At 40.2% G+C, this 18,934-nt stretch overlaps 1 protein-coding gene across 8 annotated transcripts in view; it reads right to left on the bottom strand.

Annotated features, from left to right (window-relative positions):
* Positions 1 to 18,934, bottom strand: part of scn8ab (sodium channel, voltage gated, type VIII, alpha subunit b) — a 48,203-nt gene that overhangs the window by 14,557 nt on the left and 14,712 nt on the right. For 2 of the 8 annotated variants that reach the window (XM_042222051.1, XM_042222049.1), the window contains 15 exons: positions 17,971 to 18,062; positions 13,899 to 14,117; positions 13,650 to 13,713; positions 12,847 to 12,988; positions 12,057 to 12,263; positions 11,695 to 11,976; positions 9,047 to 9,403; positions 7,637 to 7,769; positions 6,687 to 6,925; positions 4,661 to 4,834; positions 4,091 to 4,447; positions 2,379 to 2,552; positions 1,955 to 2,251; positions 635 to 752; positions 335 to 489 (listed from right to left, as the gene is read on the bottom strand). In XM_042222051.1, the coding sequence (XP_042077985.1) occupies positions 335 to 489; positions 635 to 752; positions 1,955 to 2,251; positions 2,379 to 2,552; positions 4,091 to 4,447; positions 4,661 to 4,834; positions 6,687 to 6,925; positions 7,637 to 7,769; positions 9,047 to 9,403; positions 11,695 to 11,976; positions 12,057 to 12,263; positions 12,847 to 12,988; positions 13,650 to 13,713; positions 13,899 to 14,117; positions 17,971 to 18,062 (3,010 nt within the window). Of the gene's footprint in view, positions 1 to 334; positions 490 to 634; positions 753 to 1,954; positions 2,252 to 2,378; positions 2,553 to 4,090; positions 4,448 to 4,660; positions 4,835 to 6,686; positions 6,926 to 7,636; positions 7,770 to 9,046; positions 9,404 to 11,694; positions 11,977 to 12,056; positions 12,264 to 12,846; positions 12,989 to 13,649; positions 13,714 to 13,898; positions 14,118 to 17,970; positions 18,063 to 18,332; positions 18,425 to 18,934 lie in introns of all 8 variants that reach the window. The other 6 variants (XM_042222050.1, XM_042222052.1, XM_005924895.3 and 3 more) reach the window with 6 other exon arrangements.

The following is an 18,934-nucleotide window of genomic DNA, read 5'->3' as shown; positions in this document are numbered from 1 at the left end:
GAAACTCCTGGTTGAAAGCTTGGTGCATTACAGCACTTTGCTGTCCATTATCAGCAATAATATCAAGAGCAGTTGCAGAAGAAAAGCAGAAGATGATGCTTGCTCACATCCTCAGAACTAAATGCAATCATTAACTGATTTTGCTCATGTTTTTCTAATTTGTTGCTTGTATTCTTCCTGTGATGTGCATTTTATCATATTGTTAATTAGACATTGTAGTAGGGCAATTAGATTGTTTGTGAGAGTGTGCAAAACTGGTGTTTGCTGTGTGTGTGTGTGTGTGTGTGTGTGTGTGTGTGTGTGTGTGTGCGCGCGTGTGTGTGTGTGTTCTTACCAGGGCCCCACTGCTGAGCAGGATCATGAAGATAATCAGGGTTTCAAACCAGTTGTGTTCCACTATCAGGTAGCAGGTCTTCCTCAGGAACCACCAGTACTTCCCCCACCCGTGAGTAATGGGAACATCACAGCACTTATATTTGGCCACACACTCTGCATGCCAAATGAAAAGACGACTGTTGATATACATCATGGATTGAACTGTGAATAAGCTGTCATTAACACAGTACACCGATAACATATTGTGTGGGCTTGTTGTTATTACTAACCAAAAAGTCAAAAATTAATCACCACTTACCATCTGTCCAGCAGGCTTCTGGGTCAAGATACTCCTCCACAACCTCCACCACTGCCACCTCCTCCACATCAGGCTTGATGTCTATTGTGCTGCCCTCAGACGAGCTGGTGTCATCCAGCTAGGACAAAGAGATCAGTTCAACCTCTTAGTTTCTCTCTGAATGTTATAGGTTCAGCAGTGAGATGCTGAAAGCGTACAATATGTATAAGGCACAGTGCCAGTGAAGCCATTACATTAATGCACTCCTTGGGTTTATATGCATGACATGATTTATAAATGGAGGTATACACGTTACAGCCATGTAGCGCAGTTATTAAAAGTCATGTTAGTCACTAGAGATAATCAGTAATTCTTTGAACTGTTAATAATAGTCATTATACGGTGGCCCTGAGAGGTCAAATGCATTGAAAACACCAGCAAACAGCAAACACTCAAAACAGAACCTAAGTAGAAAAAAAACAAAACCTCACAAAACACAATGGAGGGATTGCACTGGCACACATTTGAAAGAATCGGGGGATTTATCTGTGTTGTGAGGGAAAAGAGGATGTAAGGTAATATGTGTTTTAATCGCACGATTCATTTAATACTTTAGATACACGTTTGATATTAGTCGTTTACTGTTAACTCGACAAAAACACTCACAAACACTCACGACAGTTCAGTTCACTGAAGAGTGAATGCACATCAACATTCACCCCTTCTTCCCCTGTTTCCACCATTTTTTAAAATTCTTTTTACAAAATAGCCATCATGCTTTTCTGACTGGCTTTCGCGCTGCAGCATGCCCTCTGGCCAGCTGCAGCGCTGGGTAGATTTTTGTGGTTGAGGAAGCTCAGTAGAATATAAACCTGATGCAGGTACAGTAGTGATTCAGCTGCATTATCTCCTTTCTTCCTACAACAAACTAGGTCAAGGTGACCCACCCATCAGACTTCTCCACACACTTTGGGTCTGGCTATCCTTCTCCTCCATTTATACTGTACAGTAGACTGTGACTCTGCTTCTCTGTCATCTCACCAGGGCAGTCTGTTGTCTGCCTGCTGTTCTTGGCTGTCTGCAGGGTCAGCACTCAGGCTCAGCGTTACAGCGCTCCTGTCTAAATGGATGTTCTTAAATGTCAGTTAAACTAAGTCTCTCCAGTGTGGCAATTCAGATGAGTTCCACTTACTGCATATTGCACGATATACTCAACTTTATTCTGTTTACTGCACTATTGCATTGCTTCCTACCATGTTATATTTAGCAACCTCATCACCTCTGACATCAAAACAATAATTTACTAAAACTACCTGCAAAGCAAGGGCAGATGATACTCACATCTTTGCTGTTTTCCACATCAGATTCACTGCTGAAATCTTCAGTATTAAGATTTTCAAAGTCAGACTCGCCAACAGCGATTGGAACGCAGACAGTGAGGTTTGGGTTGTGGATGAAGGACATGTAGTCGTCATCAATCATGTACTTTCCCACGCTGCTCCCAATTCCGCTGGTGGTCCCATTGCCATTTTTAGCATAGTCCAGTCCTCGATTGATATCCACTGTGTGATTTGCAATGCAGTTGAGCTTCTTCTCATACATTTCATCCAAAGGCTTCTGTTCGTCTTCGACAGGCTGCTTGTCATAGTGATAAAACAAGCAATGAAAAATCGCTATTACAAAACAAACTGCCATCAAATAGGAGTCTGACACAAAACAATGTTATTTAAACAAGGAGGTGTATAAATGTTCAATTATATGGTACCTTCTTTAGCATTGTGGCTACAAAAACCCGCATGTTTGCCTTGAACCAGGCAATCCCCAGCTTAATGCGAGCAACCGCGAGCTGGAGGTTGTTGGGCTCACCATCATCATCGGTGGCAGCAAGGTTGTCTGCACTGAATGAGCTCAGCAGCAGGGCCAGAAACAGGTTCAGCACCTCAAAGGGAAAATAGACAGAAGCTCTCATTTTAGCACTCACAATATACAGCGCTGGAAAAAAACATTTGCCACCTTTGGATTTCTCTTTTTTTTGCATATTTTTCACACGTGTTTCAGATCATCATAGAAATTTCAATTAAAAAAAACCCCAGAGTAAACACAAAATGCATTTTTTAAATAAAAACTGATTTTATTTAAGGAAAAAGTTGATGTGAAAAAGCTATTGCCACCTAAGGCTAACAACTGATTGTACCGTAGTTGGTGGTAAGAACTGCAATGGAGCATTTGTGACTGACAATGAGGCTTTCACATTTCACATCTTTTCTTTAAATTTAGCCACACTGGAGGGTTTCTGAAAATCCTGTTAAACCAGCCTGTTTAAGATCGTGCTAAGGCATCACAATGAGATTTAACTCCTGACTTTGACTAGGCACTCCAAAATGAGGTGGACTTTCTGGTGTGCTTTGGATAATTGTCTTGCTTCTTAAGTGTACTTGTACTTGATGGCACAAGCTGATAGGCAGACATTCTCCGTCAGGATTTTCTCGAAGAAAACAGAATTCATGGTTCCATCAATTACGGGAAATCACCATGAAGCAGCAAAACAGTCCCAAACCATCACACTACCGCCACCATGTTTGACTGTTGGTATGATGTTCTTTTTATGAAATATTGTGTCAGTTTTACATCAGATGGAACAGCACTTGAACCTTCCGAAAAGTTCAGGTTTTGTCTCATCGGCCGCAGAATATTTTTCCAAAAGTCTTTGGGATCATCAAGATGTTTTTAGGCAAATTTGAGACGAGAATTTGAGGTTCATTTTGGTCAGCAATGGTTTTCTCCTTGGAACTGTGTCAATGCAATTTTTGCCCAGTGTGTTTCTTATTGTTGATCATGAACTCTGACCTTAACTGAGACAACTGAGGTCTGCAGTTCTTTAGATATTGTTCTGGGTTCTTCTGTGACGTCCTGGATGACTCCTGGGAAAGGTCACCACTGTTCCAAGTTGTCTCTGTTTATGGATAATGTCTCTCGCTGTGGTCAACTGGAGTTCCCAAAGCCTTAGAAATGGCTTTGTAACACTTTCCTGACTGATAGATGTCAGTGACTTTCTCACCTATTTCTTTAGACTGCGGCATGATGTGTTGCTTTCTGAGATCTTTTAGCCTACTTCACTTTGTCAGACAACTTCTATTTAAGTGATTTCTTGATTTAACTGGTCTGGGTTGGCTGTAACTCAGCTTTCCAAAAACTGTGTTTTGACAAGGAGAGTAATTACTTTTTTAGACAAGGGGCAGGTAGGTTTGGATATTATTTTCTTTAATAAATGAAATCATCATAAAAACACCATTTTGTATATACTATCTTTGTCTAATATTGTTAGATAATCTGAAAATTGCAAGTGTGACAAATATGCAAAAAACAAAGAAATCATGAAAACTGCAAATACTTTTTCACAGCAATGTATCTATTAAACTTCAATGGATTACTATAATTCAGGAGCTTGTACACTACGTAATGTCTGTCTTTGCTTACCACTAGGTTACCAATCACCATGACCATCATGAAGACCGTTAGACACATTGTCTGTCCTGCCACCTCCATACAGTCCCACATGGTCTCAATCCATTCCCCACACAACACTCTGAACACAATTAGGAAGGAGTGGAAGAAGTCGTGCATGTGCCAGCGTGGCAGCTCGCAGCTTTCTGCAATCTTACACACACAGTCTTTGTAGCTTTTGCCAAATAGCTGCATTCCCACCACAGCAAAGATGAAGACAATGATGGCCAACACCAGGGTTAGATTACCCAGAGCTCCCACTGAGTTGCCAATGATCTTGATCAGCATGTTGAGTGTTGGCCATGATTTGGCCAATTTAAACACTCTCAACTACAAGAGAAGCACAAAACAAACGAACGGGGTTAATTATCGTTTTTCATATCTACAAAACACAACCTGATGTAATATCTACAGAAGCCAGGCTTAACATCAGCCTTGATCTGATGATCAGTAAGAAAGAGAGCTGCACAAATTTTACCTGATACTAGCTTGTACATTAAGGCCACAAAAGGTCAAATCAAATGTCTCTTATTTTCCACGTACCAATCGGAAAGACCTGAGCACTGACAGGCCTTCCACATCAGCCAGTCCCAGCTCGACTAAACTCAGAGTCACAATGAAGCCATCGAAGCAGTTCCAGCCTTCCTGGAAGTAATAGTAGGGATCCATGGCAATTAGCTTGGCAAACATCTCCCCAGCAAAGATGCCAGTGAAAACCTAAAGACCCACACAGAGAAAAACATGAAGAATATGTTAATATGTTTCCTCAGGAAACAGGATAAAGAGGCATGCTTAGATTGCATTTGAAGCATTTCTTGTTAAAAAATTAACAAGGATATGTTTCAGCAGAATTCGTAATTAACTATATTACTCGTTGCTTTGTATTGTCCTTCTGCTAACCATGTGTCCAGTTAGTGCTGCAGAGAACACCCAGTGATTCACACTGCACCATCCATCATACTGCGCAGATTCCTCTGAGTTCAGTTCCTGGACTGCATGCCAATGCCTATGACCTCATTTCCTGTCTTAATATCTGACACTGTGCCAGTATTTCTGCCCCCAGACAGCTGTGCGACAGTGATATCTGGTAGCACAGACAGAGTACAGACAAACCAGAATGTCTGCGACAGATCTTGTTAATATATACTTGGTCAAATCAGTGTTGAACAGGCTTATGTCTGTATGGAAGCAGCTGAGAGCAAGTTAAGGGTTCAGCAGACTTGAAGGAAGCAAGATGCAACGGATGAAGAGTGAGTGGACGTAATAAAAGTTTGGCAGGCAAGCCTAGTTGGCTACATTAAAATGGTACTAAATCTTTAATGAGACCCCATCAGATTCCTGTATACTGTATGTGTATATATTCTTAAGTGCACATATCAAATGAAGCTTTGATGAGTTGGCTTGAGGTAATTGAGGCACACAATACACCTACGACATTTCTGTACCTCCTGAGAGACATACTGAGCATGCAGTCATAAAACAACAACAAAAACGAATGGAAACAGTAAGAAAAAAGACTAAACAACAACTAGAGTCATGGTGCCACGACAATAACTTGGTCTTAAACACCAAAAAGACCAAGGAGATCATTGTAGATTTCCGGAGGAAGGGTCATAACAACCATCTGCCTCTCTTCATTGGCAGTGAGGCGGTGGAGAGGGTGAGCAGTTTTAAATTCTTGGGGGTAACTGTGACCGAGGACCTGTCCTGGGGCAACCATATCACCTCAGTTGCACGGAAGGCCCAACAGCGCCTCTACTACCTGAGGAGACTGCGGAGCGCACACATTCCCAGATCTCTGATGTTGAACTTCTACAACTGTGCCATCAGCAGCGTTCTGACGTATGGATTTCTAGTGTGGTTCCCCAGCTGCACCAAGGCCGATCAGCAAGCACTCCAGCGGGTGGTGAAAGAAGCTGGCAGAATTATTGGAACAAGTCTGCCAGAGATAGTAATATCTTCCCCACTCGCTGTCTGAGGAGGGTGCACAGTATCCTGCGGGACCAACATCACCCTGCGCGCCACCTTTTCCATCTGCTGCCCTCAGGGAGAAGGTACAGGTCTATACAGGCCAGAACATCCAGACTGGCCAACAGCCTGTATCCACAGGCTGTGAGGCTCCTGAATTCTGCCCCCCTCCCCTCTCTGCCCCCCTCTCACGGACAATAACCATATCCAACTTCTTAATAGCACTGAACTGGTTTGCATTGGTGCATTATATCTTTATTCTCTTCCCCTCCCCCCCTCTTTCTTAAATAGACAACCATCATATCTCACAGTACAATAATATTGAACGGGTTGCATTGTTGCATTTTGTCATGTTTCTCAGGTCTTTGTCTGAATGTCCTATGAACATTACCTGTCTTGTTCTCATGTTGTTGCTAAGGATTGTCTCATTGCACTGAAGTCACACTGGGTTAAATATTTACACTTGGGTTTTAAGGGGTTTTTTTTTTTTACGGGTTGTACGGAAGCCCCAAACGCAATTTCATTGTTCTTTGACAATGACAATAAATAAATACTTGACTACTTGACTTGACTTAAATAAAGACTGACTGCAGCTTCTTACCAGGTTTCCAACATACAGGACTTCTTCAAAATGTGAAGTCATTGGGTAGTGCTCCATGGCCATGAAAAGGGTGTTGAGAACAATACAGATGGTGATGGCCAGGTCAACAAAGGGGTCCATGACAATCAAGTAGACTATGTGCTTGAGTTTTAGCCACATGGGACAGCATTCCCAGATGAGAAAGATGTTAGCAAACTTGTACCAGCAGGGAGGACACTTTCTTTGAGACTCCTCCAATTCTGCACAAAGAGATGGAAGAAAAGAGGGGACGTGAAATGTTTAACATTTAGTTATTTAGGATGATCTGATATCCTCGTGTTGGTGTTGTTCCCAGACCATCATGAAAATGTTGTTCCAGGTTCAACATTGCAAGTGACCAATCACATTGTTGTGACGTTATTCCTTTGCGCGCCAAGTCATTCGTGCATTTATGAAATTCCAATGTTGCAAGGACAATATCAATTCTGCTTACTGTTTATTAAAGGGTTACGGTTAGGGTCAGGGTCCGTTGATCGGCAGACAGAGGCGGTTTCACGCAGCTTTAGTACAGTTTTTTGTTTTACGCCGGTTTTTCCCGAAGTCGCAAAAGTATGACATCACAACATTCTAATTGGTCACTTGCAATGTTGATCCTGGAACAACATTTAGTATGATGATCTGGGAACAACACCAACACGAGGATATCAGATCAACCTAGTTATTTAAGTGACATTATGTGCTGTAACATCTAGACTCCTGAACATCTCACTTATGTGATAATTACATGCAACTTATGGGCATATACTAACAAGTTGCAACAACAGCTGTCACTTAGTTGATACTGAGCAAAACTGATGTTGTTTTTACTTGTGCATTTTCATGTCCTAAACGTATTTTAGCACTAAGAGCTAATCTGACAATTAACAGCACAGGATTAGAAAGAACAAGAGAAACATATAAACTCTCTGTACCCTCTATCAGAGTGTTGGTGACTACACTCATTTGACTGTTGGCACGGTCCTTCCCTTTGAAGGAGGAGTTGAGCTGATCCACAGACACCATGAGAGAGCCAGAGTGCTTCTTCTTAATCTCAACGTCTGTAGTCTGTACTCAGAGAAAGACATGATGTCACGGTCATTACATGAATCTAAACAGACATTCAACCTCGTGCTCCACAGCTATCTAAATTCAATTCAATTCAATTTTATTTATATAGCGCCAAATTACAACAGCAGTTGCCACAAGATGCAACTTGATCCATCTAAATCATGAAAGAGATCTGAGGTCTGCTCACAAGGCAAAAGAACTGTCGCTTTAGTATCAAATAATGTACTGATATTCTACATTTTCCAGAAAATATAATCAAATACATTTCAAGTTCTTACTGTAAATTCTCAAATAGGTGCCTTAAATTAGCACAACCAGGTAAAGAACCAGGGTTTATTTAAAACTTTTTTTTGAAAGAGGGCTCAATTTCAATTCCTCTTTTTTCCATTATGACTTAATCTGATTTGAGGTATTTTTACTTTTGAGAATTTAAGGTAGCACATTCTAATTTTGCCATCATTTACTGTGCATGACAAAAATACAATCCCTAAGAAACAGTAAAATGCATGCAGTGGCATGCATGTCAACAAGAGTGGAAGACATCAAGACATCATTTGGTGACACATCATGCTAAACTTTAGAGAAGGTAAAAAGCAGGTAGATTGGTTGACAATAAAAGAGGGTTCAACCATGCTAGCTAGAATGACAAGAGACATTTATTATAGGAAAAAAAAGGTTTCATATTTGTCGTTGCATCATCCATTTCTCAGAAGCAGAGGATAAATGAGGGCAAGGAGGAAAGAGAAGGCAGCAGAGGGAAAGTGAGGCTGAAAGGAAGAAGAAGAAAAAAGAACTCCAGATAAGAACAGTGACAGAAAATAGTATGTGTCCAGATGTACAAAGCCCTCAAGAATGAGGAAGTAGAAGTAAAGAATGAAAAGAATTTCATATAATAATGATTTTTTTCTCAGTGATTGAACTGTTAGGGCAACTCGAAAGGGCTGATCTCATTACGCATTACTGTTAGTGAAGTAATGGTGATGATTCTGGCAAGGGAGTGAGTTTGCGGATGTTCTTTCAACTGGTTAGTGACTTCTAGTGCTGCTAAAAAAAGAAGTGAAAAGGCATTAGATCAGGCTGGAAGTCTAAGAGTCAGTGTATGGTGAAAAAATAAAACAGATTCTGTGTACTCAGGGAGTGGAAAAAAGGAGATACTGGGTTTAGGGAAAAGAGGAACAAGAGGCAGGGGAAGAGGTTGTGAAGGAGAAGCTGCAGAAACCCGGGCCACCAACATCATGCCTAAACTGTATTAGGTGTCCCATGGACGTCCTTACACTGTCATCAGTGGCTGCCTTATCTATTTTCACCTCAGGCAGAAGCCGTCTGCCGGGCCCAGGGCCGATGAGAGACACCACGCCATTGCAGTCCACTGTGCTGTTCCTCTTCCCTCCAGAGTGGGGTGCCAGCGGATGGATGCGTGATGAGCCCTGGCTGTTGCCACTGTAGCTGTTGCGACGGTAAGGTATAAACAGGGATCCTCTACGGTCTTCGCTCTCCTCTACTGTACTGTGCTCGTCGTCTGCAAATTCATTCTCTGAGCCCATGTCCTTGGAACGGCCTTTGAAGCTGAAGATGCTGCTGCGGCTGTTGTGGCGCGACATGAAGGGTGAGCCTGGGATGCTGAGTAGTGACTGAAAGAGGAGAGATAAATGAGGACAGGGAGAATTAAGGAGTTATTTAAAACAGCAGGAGTTAGTTGATGTGTACAGGTGGGGTATATAAAACAAGAATAAATCAGAGGAAGGGAACTAAAAAGAAATGAGAAACAGGCAGTAGGCACAAAATATAACCATAATATATTTAAAACATGTTATATTGCTTTTCAAGAAGAACTGCATTGCTCCAAAAAAATAACATTACAGTGTGTAAAATCTCACCACTCAGTAGCAGGAGATTGATGACTGCGGCACAGTGTAAGTTGTTAAGCTCTGCTGTTTTTGCCGCTGTTAGCTGTCGTTAGCCTCTGTTAGCCAGTGTTATTGTAACTTTCCCTGAAGTGGATTCCTTGTTAGATTCAGACACTTATCGAATAAACTAGTAAAACGTGAGAATGTAATTGAATTGTTTATCAATGAGAAAGTGTGATTTTTAGGACCCTTGAGTCTAACATTAGCAGGCATAATGTTAGCTCAGAACTAGCTGCTCTTGTTATTTAGCCATCTCGTCAGCTGTATGGAACTTGGAGGGTTATATGTTTAATCTGCTGACAATAAGAATAAGACGATAACATTTTACCTAGATGCTGGTCCCATTTTTTTCTATTCAGTTCAATTTTATTTATAGTGCACCAAATCACAACGACAGTAGCCTCAAGACGCCTTCTATTGTAAAGTAAACCCTGCATCACATTTCCGCCTCTTTGGTGAAGGGGATCACTTCTCAGATGATAAACATAGAAATGATCCTTCATATCTTGAGGCTGTAGACACATATTAAATTTTTCTGCACCACGCCACATATGTGGCAAATAGGCAAAACCGAGATGTTCATCTCGGTCCATTTTTTTCCTACTAAAAAAATAAATTAAAAAAAACGATTATCTGTATCTTAAAAGTCACACTTAAATGACACATTAGATCTTAATAAGTGAAGTATTAATGTTGAAAATCTTCAGCATTACACATTGTGCTGTTCATTGAGAAAAAACTACGTAACAATATTTAACGAAAGAAAAGCTCACTGCAAGCTTTTGGGTTATTTTGATTATTATTTTGTTCTATCCTGTCTGCAACTGCAATGCAGGGAAAGATAAAGTAATACAAATACGTACAAGCACAAATAAAGTACAGAGGACTGGCCAACAAATGTAGACAAAGTAGTAAGAAACCAAAGTCTCAAAAGGTCCTGCAATGAGTGAAAGAAGAGTAGGAAAACTGCCTGTATGACAACTGAAGTGGCAGAAAGAGTCCCAAGAGGGCTGTGGCTCAAGAGAGACTGATACAGCTGATACCACAACGAGGTCACTGCTTAAACCACCAAGTGCAGGAAGAAGCTGAATCATCACATCCACCCAAGCTTTGGATGAGCACACATACGCTTCTTGGATCCCCATACAAATCCTGGCCACTGCAATTCCTTAAATGGCCACAAGAGACTGGCTACAAAAGTAACTCAATCCCCCTATACCCACATGTTAAAATGTCCAACTTTATAGTAAAAATAAAATATTTTTTATACAACTCACCCATTTTAATTTTAAGGCTTAAAGTTATACATTATTATAGGAATGGCTGTTTTGAATGACAGATAGATTTTACTAGGTGTAAGTGCAAGTAATTGTAGTCAATAAACTTAACATGTGGGGGCTCTGTTGGTGCCTTTTGCATCTGGGTAGCTGTGATTCAAGAGTACGAACAGGTACAGTGACTCATCCAACAGATCCCAGCTCCTTCGGTCTGTATGTTAAAGTGATGTAGCCATTGTTGTGTGTGTGTGTGTGTGTGTGTGTGTGTGTGTGTGTGTGTGTGTGTGTGTGTGTGTGTGTGTGACAGCCCAGATTTTTGGGCTGCTCATCCAGGAAACAATAAAAAGGATTGCAAAGTTTAACAGGTAAGCAGGTAGTTAACTTCCTTCTAAAGATGATATACCATGTTCTAAAAAACAAAAACGTACTGCTCTCCTATCAGTTCAGACACACATGAAGACAGAAAACTAAACAGCAGTAATGTCTGTAGGATTATTGAAGTTGGGCTAACTGTCATATAAAGATTTGCTACCTGGTGGCTAAAAACAGAGCTATGGTTAGAATAATGTTAACACATTAGCACAGTGAAGCTGGAGGATGAGCATTAATGTTTTTACTTCGATTTAGAAGGCCACAACACCACTAGTGACATCACAGCATCCACAGCCATCTTTTATATACAGTCTATGGGGCCATTGCTGAAGCTCTCGAGTTTACAGCTTTTCTCGCTAACTTTACCTGGTTCATAATGGACGTCTTCCTTCCCAGTCGACTCCCTGGGAATCGAATGGTGCTTTTCTTGCTGCCATCATCTGACTCGGACTTAACCACCTTCTCACTGTCTCCTTTCTCTTTCTCCTGCTCTTTTTGTCGCCATTTCTTTTTGCGATTGCGACGCTCTTTTGCACTCTTGGAGCTCAGCTTGGAGACCTCCGAGGAGCTGCGGGACAAGTGCCCCCCACCTTCATCTTCTAACGCAGCCTCTGACACAGTACCAGCAGATGTCGCCATGGCAGCAGCCTGAGAGAAAAAAAAGACATGATAACCTAAAACTATGAAAAATGCATATTGGTGTATGTATATTAGAGAGTATGACAGACCTGAGTCTCTTCCTGTTGCTTCTTGAGCTGTTCGAGCATGGCTTTGAATTCTGCCTCTTTCTGCTGTGCCTCTTCAATCGTGGCTTGGTTCTGCTCCTCATAGGCCATGGCCACCACAGCCAAGATCAGATTCACCAGGTAGAAGGAGCCCACAAAGATGACCAGCACAAAGAAGATCATGTACGTCTTCCCTGCAGCTCGAAGAGTCTCACAGAAAACACAGACATAGCATAAAAGTGAATGAATCAGTAATTTATCATGCATGGTTAAGACTAAAATGAAACAAGTAATGATAAAATATAACTGAAATCCTCCTTGGTGCACAGTTATTTTAATGTTTATGGATTTTTTCTGCTGGATTTTAGTATGCACTCTATATTGTGTGCTATGTCAGCATTTCTGATGTTTCGACAGTCCGAAGACCTTCTCCGGGAAAACGTCCATACTGAAACGATGCCTTATAGTCTGCGCACACATACACATACACACACTACAATACAAACCTATTTTGCCAAAAAAGGAGAAGCTATTATGCTTGTGATGGTGATGGTCTACAGAAGCAGGAAATATTCCAGCTCACAGTCATGGTAGTGCAGCTACCTTAACAGATTTTGGTGCACATACTGAATTTGCACATGCATTTGTGTCCCTAAAAGCATCAAAAAGTGCTGAATCATTCAGACATCCATGCTAATCTGATGATTCATATATATTTTTTATGATGAAGTGTGCTGCTTGAGGGAGAGGTAGCTACTGGGCACTGAGAGGCTTTAATAAAACAAGTCTTTACCAGCATGTAGAGATTTTCCCAGAAGTCTTGGGTCATGAGACGAAAGAGGGTGAGGAAAGCCCATCCAAAGCTATCAAAGCTGGTATAACCGTAGTTCGGGTTCCTTCCAGCTTTCATACATGTAAAACCCTCTGGACATCGTCTGATAGAGGATAACAGAGCAATACCGAAAACCATCATTTAAAAAGTGAATGAAAAGCACCACTTTGACATCGACACAGGTAAGATAACATGCATCCTGATCTACATCCCTGCCCTGGATGCAACGAGATGAAAAATATCTCGTGTGCTTTTTGATTTTCTTTAATCTACACACCCTGTGAATCCATCAGATCAAAATACGATCAAATATCCCCTGGAGATATGCAAGACAGGGCCGTGGTTACACCTCCAAATACAACAATAAGCATATCTAAGCATCAAAAGTTTAACTGGCTGGAGCTCAACAGAATCTTACAGGCATAAAACCACAGCCCAACATATGACAGGTAGCAGTGTTTAGGAGGAATGTGGAGCACTAGCACAAACTAGAAGAAAACAAGAATACATTGATGTCACAAGGAGTAACTGCACTGGAAGAAAGCGTCAACAAGGCCTCGTAATGGCTGTGACTGGAGAAATTAGCTGGGTCATCCCAGGAAAAGGATCTGATGCTGAAATACCACAAACACCGACTGCCCCCCTGTTAAATTTCTAATAATATTTTAAGATGTGTGGTGGAACAACGTGAATATGGCAGACAGCTCCTGTAAACATAGCATAAATATAATTGTGAGGATTTACTGAGCGAAGTACTGGCTTACCCTGAGTCAGAACTATTTCCACATAGCAGAGCATCAAGCTGACCAGGGAGGAAGTAGAAATTAGCTATTTAAAAAAGAGAGAGAGAGAGCAGTCACTTGCATTGGCCACTGGGCAAAGAGTCTGTGTTACCCGAGTGAGTCAGCGTTTCTGTTAATATTTCATCCCTCAGATATCATGACTAAGTCAAAGAATCTCTAATGCTGCATACGCATCCCAAAGTTTAATCAAGTTTTAAAGTCAACACTTACAGGTGTTCATGATGTATTCACCCCAGTCAAAAGCCCGGCTGCCATTCGGGTACAGAGCCGTCATGTTGATCGGCCAGATCACGCATTTATTCCGCAGGTTCCCCATGAACAGCTGCAGTCCAATCAGAGCGAAGACACTGAGACAGAAGACGGTCAGGATCATCACGTCCGACAGCTTCTTCACAGACTGGATTAGAGCGCCCACAATGGTCTTCAGGCCTGTCGATTAACATGTGAATAACACACACACACACAAATGTGCACAAATTCACACACATGGAAACAGGCACAACTCACACACACATGCACACCGAGATACACATTCAAATACACACACACATAGACACATACACAAAATAAGACACAAATAAAATGTTTTCGCACTAGATGTGTTGGGTTCAGTGTTATAGCTGCACTTCTAAGCTGACTCGAATCATGCATGAAAAGGGTAAATTAGGTAATGTATAAACTAATTCTGTCTTTAACCCTGTGCTGTGCAGATTCTTATATAAAGCTAAACTTGGCAGGCATCGGAGTGATTTCTTAAGAATCTGCACCCGGCTCTGCCAAGTCTCAATACCAGAAATTGACATTCAGAGTGTGTTGTGCAGTCCCTTACAGAATAAAACCAGTGCATAGGCATTGCTTTTCATTGTCATTTCTGCCTCGATGCAAGTGTAAGCCCAAACTCTGATTAATTATTCAGCACTAGCTACTGTATGCTGTGTGTTTGTAATTGAACTATCACTTAACTACGTTTTAACCAAAGTTAATTTTATTTTATTATTTAGTAGAATAAAGTGGCGCATTTTCAAAATAATATGCAAATTAAATTCCTTCTTTTTTTTTGTTAAAGCCCTAATTCATCCTTAACAGAAAACCAGTCAGTTTGTGAGATATTTCATCCAGAATCTGTAATAGTCTGCTATCCAAAAAATAAACAGGTACAGGTAGTCCCATAAAGTAACAAAAAAGTGTAGACAGCCATTGTTTGCAGATACATTTATGCACCTTAGACGTAGAAGAACATGCTGTCCTGCTTCTCCACGTCTCCCCTGCCTACATACTAATTTTCTGCCTGTTGACTTCCAGCGTTCCTTGTATTAATTTAGATTAAGACTGCAGGCTGCTCAGCTGACCTAATATAATGAGTGTTTATATTAAGAGAAAAATCTAACATTTATGCAGGTTTTTGCATTTTGAATATTTAGTCATTGATAAGCTTAGCTTTGGCCACTGTATCACCTCTGGCCTGTTCTAGTTAAAGTTTACCGTACCAATACTGAAGTGTACAGCACTGATTTTTCTGTCATAGACTATTAAAAAGAAATCACACTCAATTTCTACAGAGAGCATATGGCACTACGACGAATACTACCACTGTAGGGGATGTTTCCATTAGAAAGGCACACTTTTGTATTTATATTTATATAAAAAGAAGCTGAACAATTTTAATTCTGATGTTATGCATATGATAAAAATCATCTGGTCCTTAGCTATTCTCCAAATTAAAACTTCAGATGGATGAACAACTGACATGACATATTATACTGTGTCATCATTTTTTAACATAAATAAATGCAGAAGCAGTGTGTGAAAAACAGCCAGGTGCTGATTATCAAATGCACCACCTCTATAAAAGCAGATGTTTTCGAATTACGGTATTCTGAAGAATTGAATGCAATGTTCAGAGAAACTGCAAATAACCCAAGAGCTACATTTCAAACTACAGATCTCAGTTAGCATGTAAAATGTTAAGTTCATATTGGTATAGTCAGAAAAACACTGAACAAGTATGTTTAGGAGGAAAGCCAAGAGAAAGCTTCCTCTCTAAAAAGAACATGACAACACAACTTAGGTTCACCAATTTCCATCTGAAGAAACTACAAGATGTCTGGAACAATGAGACCAAGGTGGAGATGTTTGGTCATAATGCACAGCATCACACTGGGTGAAACCCAAACAGCATATCACAACAAACACCTTACACCAACTGTGAAGCACGGTGGTGGAGGGGTGATGATTTGGGCTGGTTTTGCAGCAGCACAAGCAAAGCGTAAACTCTTCTGTGTACCAAAATATTCTCAAACGTGAGGCCATTTCTATAGCTATGGCTTGGCTGACATTGAGTCACTGAACAGGACAATGATAAGAAAACTGTGGACAAACAAATATCAGTGAACTTTAAGGAACTGAAGCAACGCTGTAAAGAAGGGCGGTCCAAGAGTGGTTTCATCACAACAATGTAAGAGACTGATAATGTCAAACAGGAAATGATGACGTCAAGTTATTGTTGCTCAAAGAGGTTCTATAAGCTGATGAATCATAAGATATATTGTTGACACACTGCTTCTGCACTTTTTCTTAGTTTTTTGTTAAATAAATAATGGACAAAATGTCACGTGTTGTTGTTGATTTTAGGTTGTATTTAAATCATTTTAAGATCTGAAGAGTACCCTAACCCTTTTTCTTATGTCCCAATATGTAAAACCTTAGACTTGAAACTTGGTTTACTTTCTTTTTAAAAAAAAATAACAACTGTACACAATGTACACAGTGAGAGCTAAAGAAATACGAAGCTGATTTATCGGAACTGTACAACTGTGTAACTTAGGATCCATGTGAAAAAGACCTAATTTCCTTTAAATCTGTGTGTTCATCTATGGGAACATCCCTGAGTAGCTTTCTTTTATAATTACACTGCATCCAACAAATGAACTGCACACAACAGCACAACAAACAGATAACAGTGGACATAATCAGGCTCAATCGAGGAAGCAGGAAGTGAAGAGGAGAAAGAGAGGACAGGTGAGGAAGAGTACGTGCCTGTAGGTAGGGGGTAAGGGGGCAATGAGAGGTGTCATGCAGGTCATTTAAACGCTAAGGCTGAAGGAAGTGACTATGTCAGCATCACTCGTCTAAAACGTGGTGATGACCTTGCATTAACCGAAGAACCATTTCCATCCCGGGCATCTGTTTTTCTCTCTCATGGTGTTGAAACTTCAAGCTGGTTTTACCACACTAAGTGTTGTACGCTTGGAATTAACATTATTGTACCCTGTCTGTGTATGCTGTATGTGTGAAGCATGTAATGTGCTGCGATGGTGCTTACAGAGTTGTCATAAAAATACAACGGGTGAATGTGATGTATATAAAAATACAGAAATGAGACCTATTGTTTGTTGCCAACATAAAAAGAAAATTAGAGCATATGAAATATTTAGATTACAGTAGTACACTACACTCATGTACAGTTTTTCAAGGTACTTGGAAGGTTACCTTGGAATACTTGTAACAACTCTGTGGATTTAGGCTGTCTCGCTAACTTATGTCAATTTGGAAATCAGGACTTAAGTTTCTTATCACACCAAAGAATAGGAAATGAGTGCAAAGAAATGTAACACATTATAATATTTCTTTATATTTTCTCTTTCACTCCCAGGATGGATAAAGATCTTCAAAAGAGAAGAAAAAGTTTATTTACATCCTGATTAAAATAAAATAAAATAAAATAAAATAAAATAAAATAAAATAAAATAAAATAAAATAAAATAAAATAAAATAAAATAAAATAAAAAGAATAGCCTCTTAAAGCCAAACGTGTAATAGCATGTACTTCAAAGCTTCATGCAGTTGTCAGATTAGGCTTGGCAGTCTTAGGGAATGAAATAGTGTTAAAAACAAATCCCTGCAGTGATAATTTGGATCAAAAAACATAGTAAAACTGAACACAGTTGATGTGACAGTTGGTGAAAAAATTCACAATAATTAGTTTGTTCATTTAATCACTTTTAACAACATGCAGAATGGCTTTTAGAGTAAACTTTTCCCTTTAATTTATGCCAGCTCTGGACATTTCTAATTTAATGTGAGGTGCAAGTAGACTGCTAAGCCTATCAAAAATGTATTGCTACCATTTTTGATTATAATAAAAAATAAAAAGTTAAACAACAAAGGAAATAATTCAAAATCAATACCTTCTTTAAAAGTAAAAGAAAGACTAAAATGAAAGAAACAAATAGAGCTAAGAGGTAATGTAAGCTCAGCCTTAGTGTTTAAATGGGAGTCTCACCTGGAATGACAGAAATAGTTTTCAGTGCTCGGAGAACCCTGAACGTTCTCAGCGCCGAGACATTCCCAAGGTCCACAAACTCTGTTATATATCTGTAACAAGGTAGGATGACACACAGAACAGAGCCCCATGACACACAACACACACACACGATAACTACACGCACGTATGCGCAAGAACACGACACCAGCACCACCATCGAAGACCAGGAGGGACACCACGGTGAGAGCAAGAACACCTGTTCAACCAGTGGGAAGAGAACGCAGAGAGAAGAGGAGAGGAGAGGGAGTGGAACAAAACCACACCTAACATCAACCCCGTGGCTCGCCCACCCGCAAACACAAACACCTGGACTCTCTTACCTGGGATAACTGAAATTGTTTTCAAAGCCCTCAGAACCCTGAACGTACGCAGAGCTGACACATTGCCTAGGTTTACAAACTCTGTTATATACCTGCAAGGTGGATCAGATACAGTTACTCAGCAGCCATGCTGACCAGGGGAAAGAAAGAAAGAGGTTAATACAGACTATGTGAATAAGCATCATCAGCAACTGTGATGGAGTGATGTGGATTAGCCATCGTGTTGAAGTGTTTCATTTTAAAAATATCAACACAAATCACACCCAAAAATGCAAAATGCAACAGAAACGTATAAAATCCATGATTTATTTATCCAAATAATTAACTGGTAAGGAAAATTTGCTTGGTATAAACTGGATGTATGCAAATCAAGAAAATTTTGTTTTACCTTGTACTGTAAAATTTATATGTAATTAAATTACACTAAAGCGTTTTTGGGCATGAATATTATTTTGAGTGCATTACAATCAACTTTACTTACAACTTACAATCACTTTAACTGTGAATAAAGCGATAAATGGTTTCATTCTCTCAAATTAGCTAACCCCTGTTGCCTTCACACATGCACGACTTGGCAAACAGGAAAAAGGAAAGAAATTCAT

The sequence above is a fragment of the Haplochromis burtoni genome, unplaced genomic scaffold (assembly GCF_018398535.1).
Source record: "Haplochromis burtoni strain Fernald_Lab_line unplaced genomic scaffold, NCSU_Asbu1 Contig_79, whole genome shotgun sequence".
In the NCBI taxonomy this organism is placed as follows: Eukaryota; Metazoa; Chordata; class Actinopteri; order Cichliformes; family Cichlidae; genus Haplochromis; species Haplochromis burtoni.
Note: the sequence above shows the minus strand (reverse complement) of the source record. Positions and strands in the feature narration are given on the sequence as shown.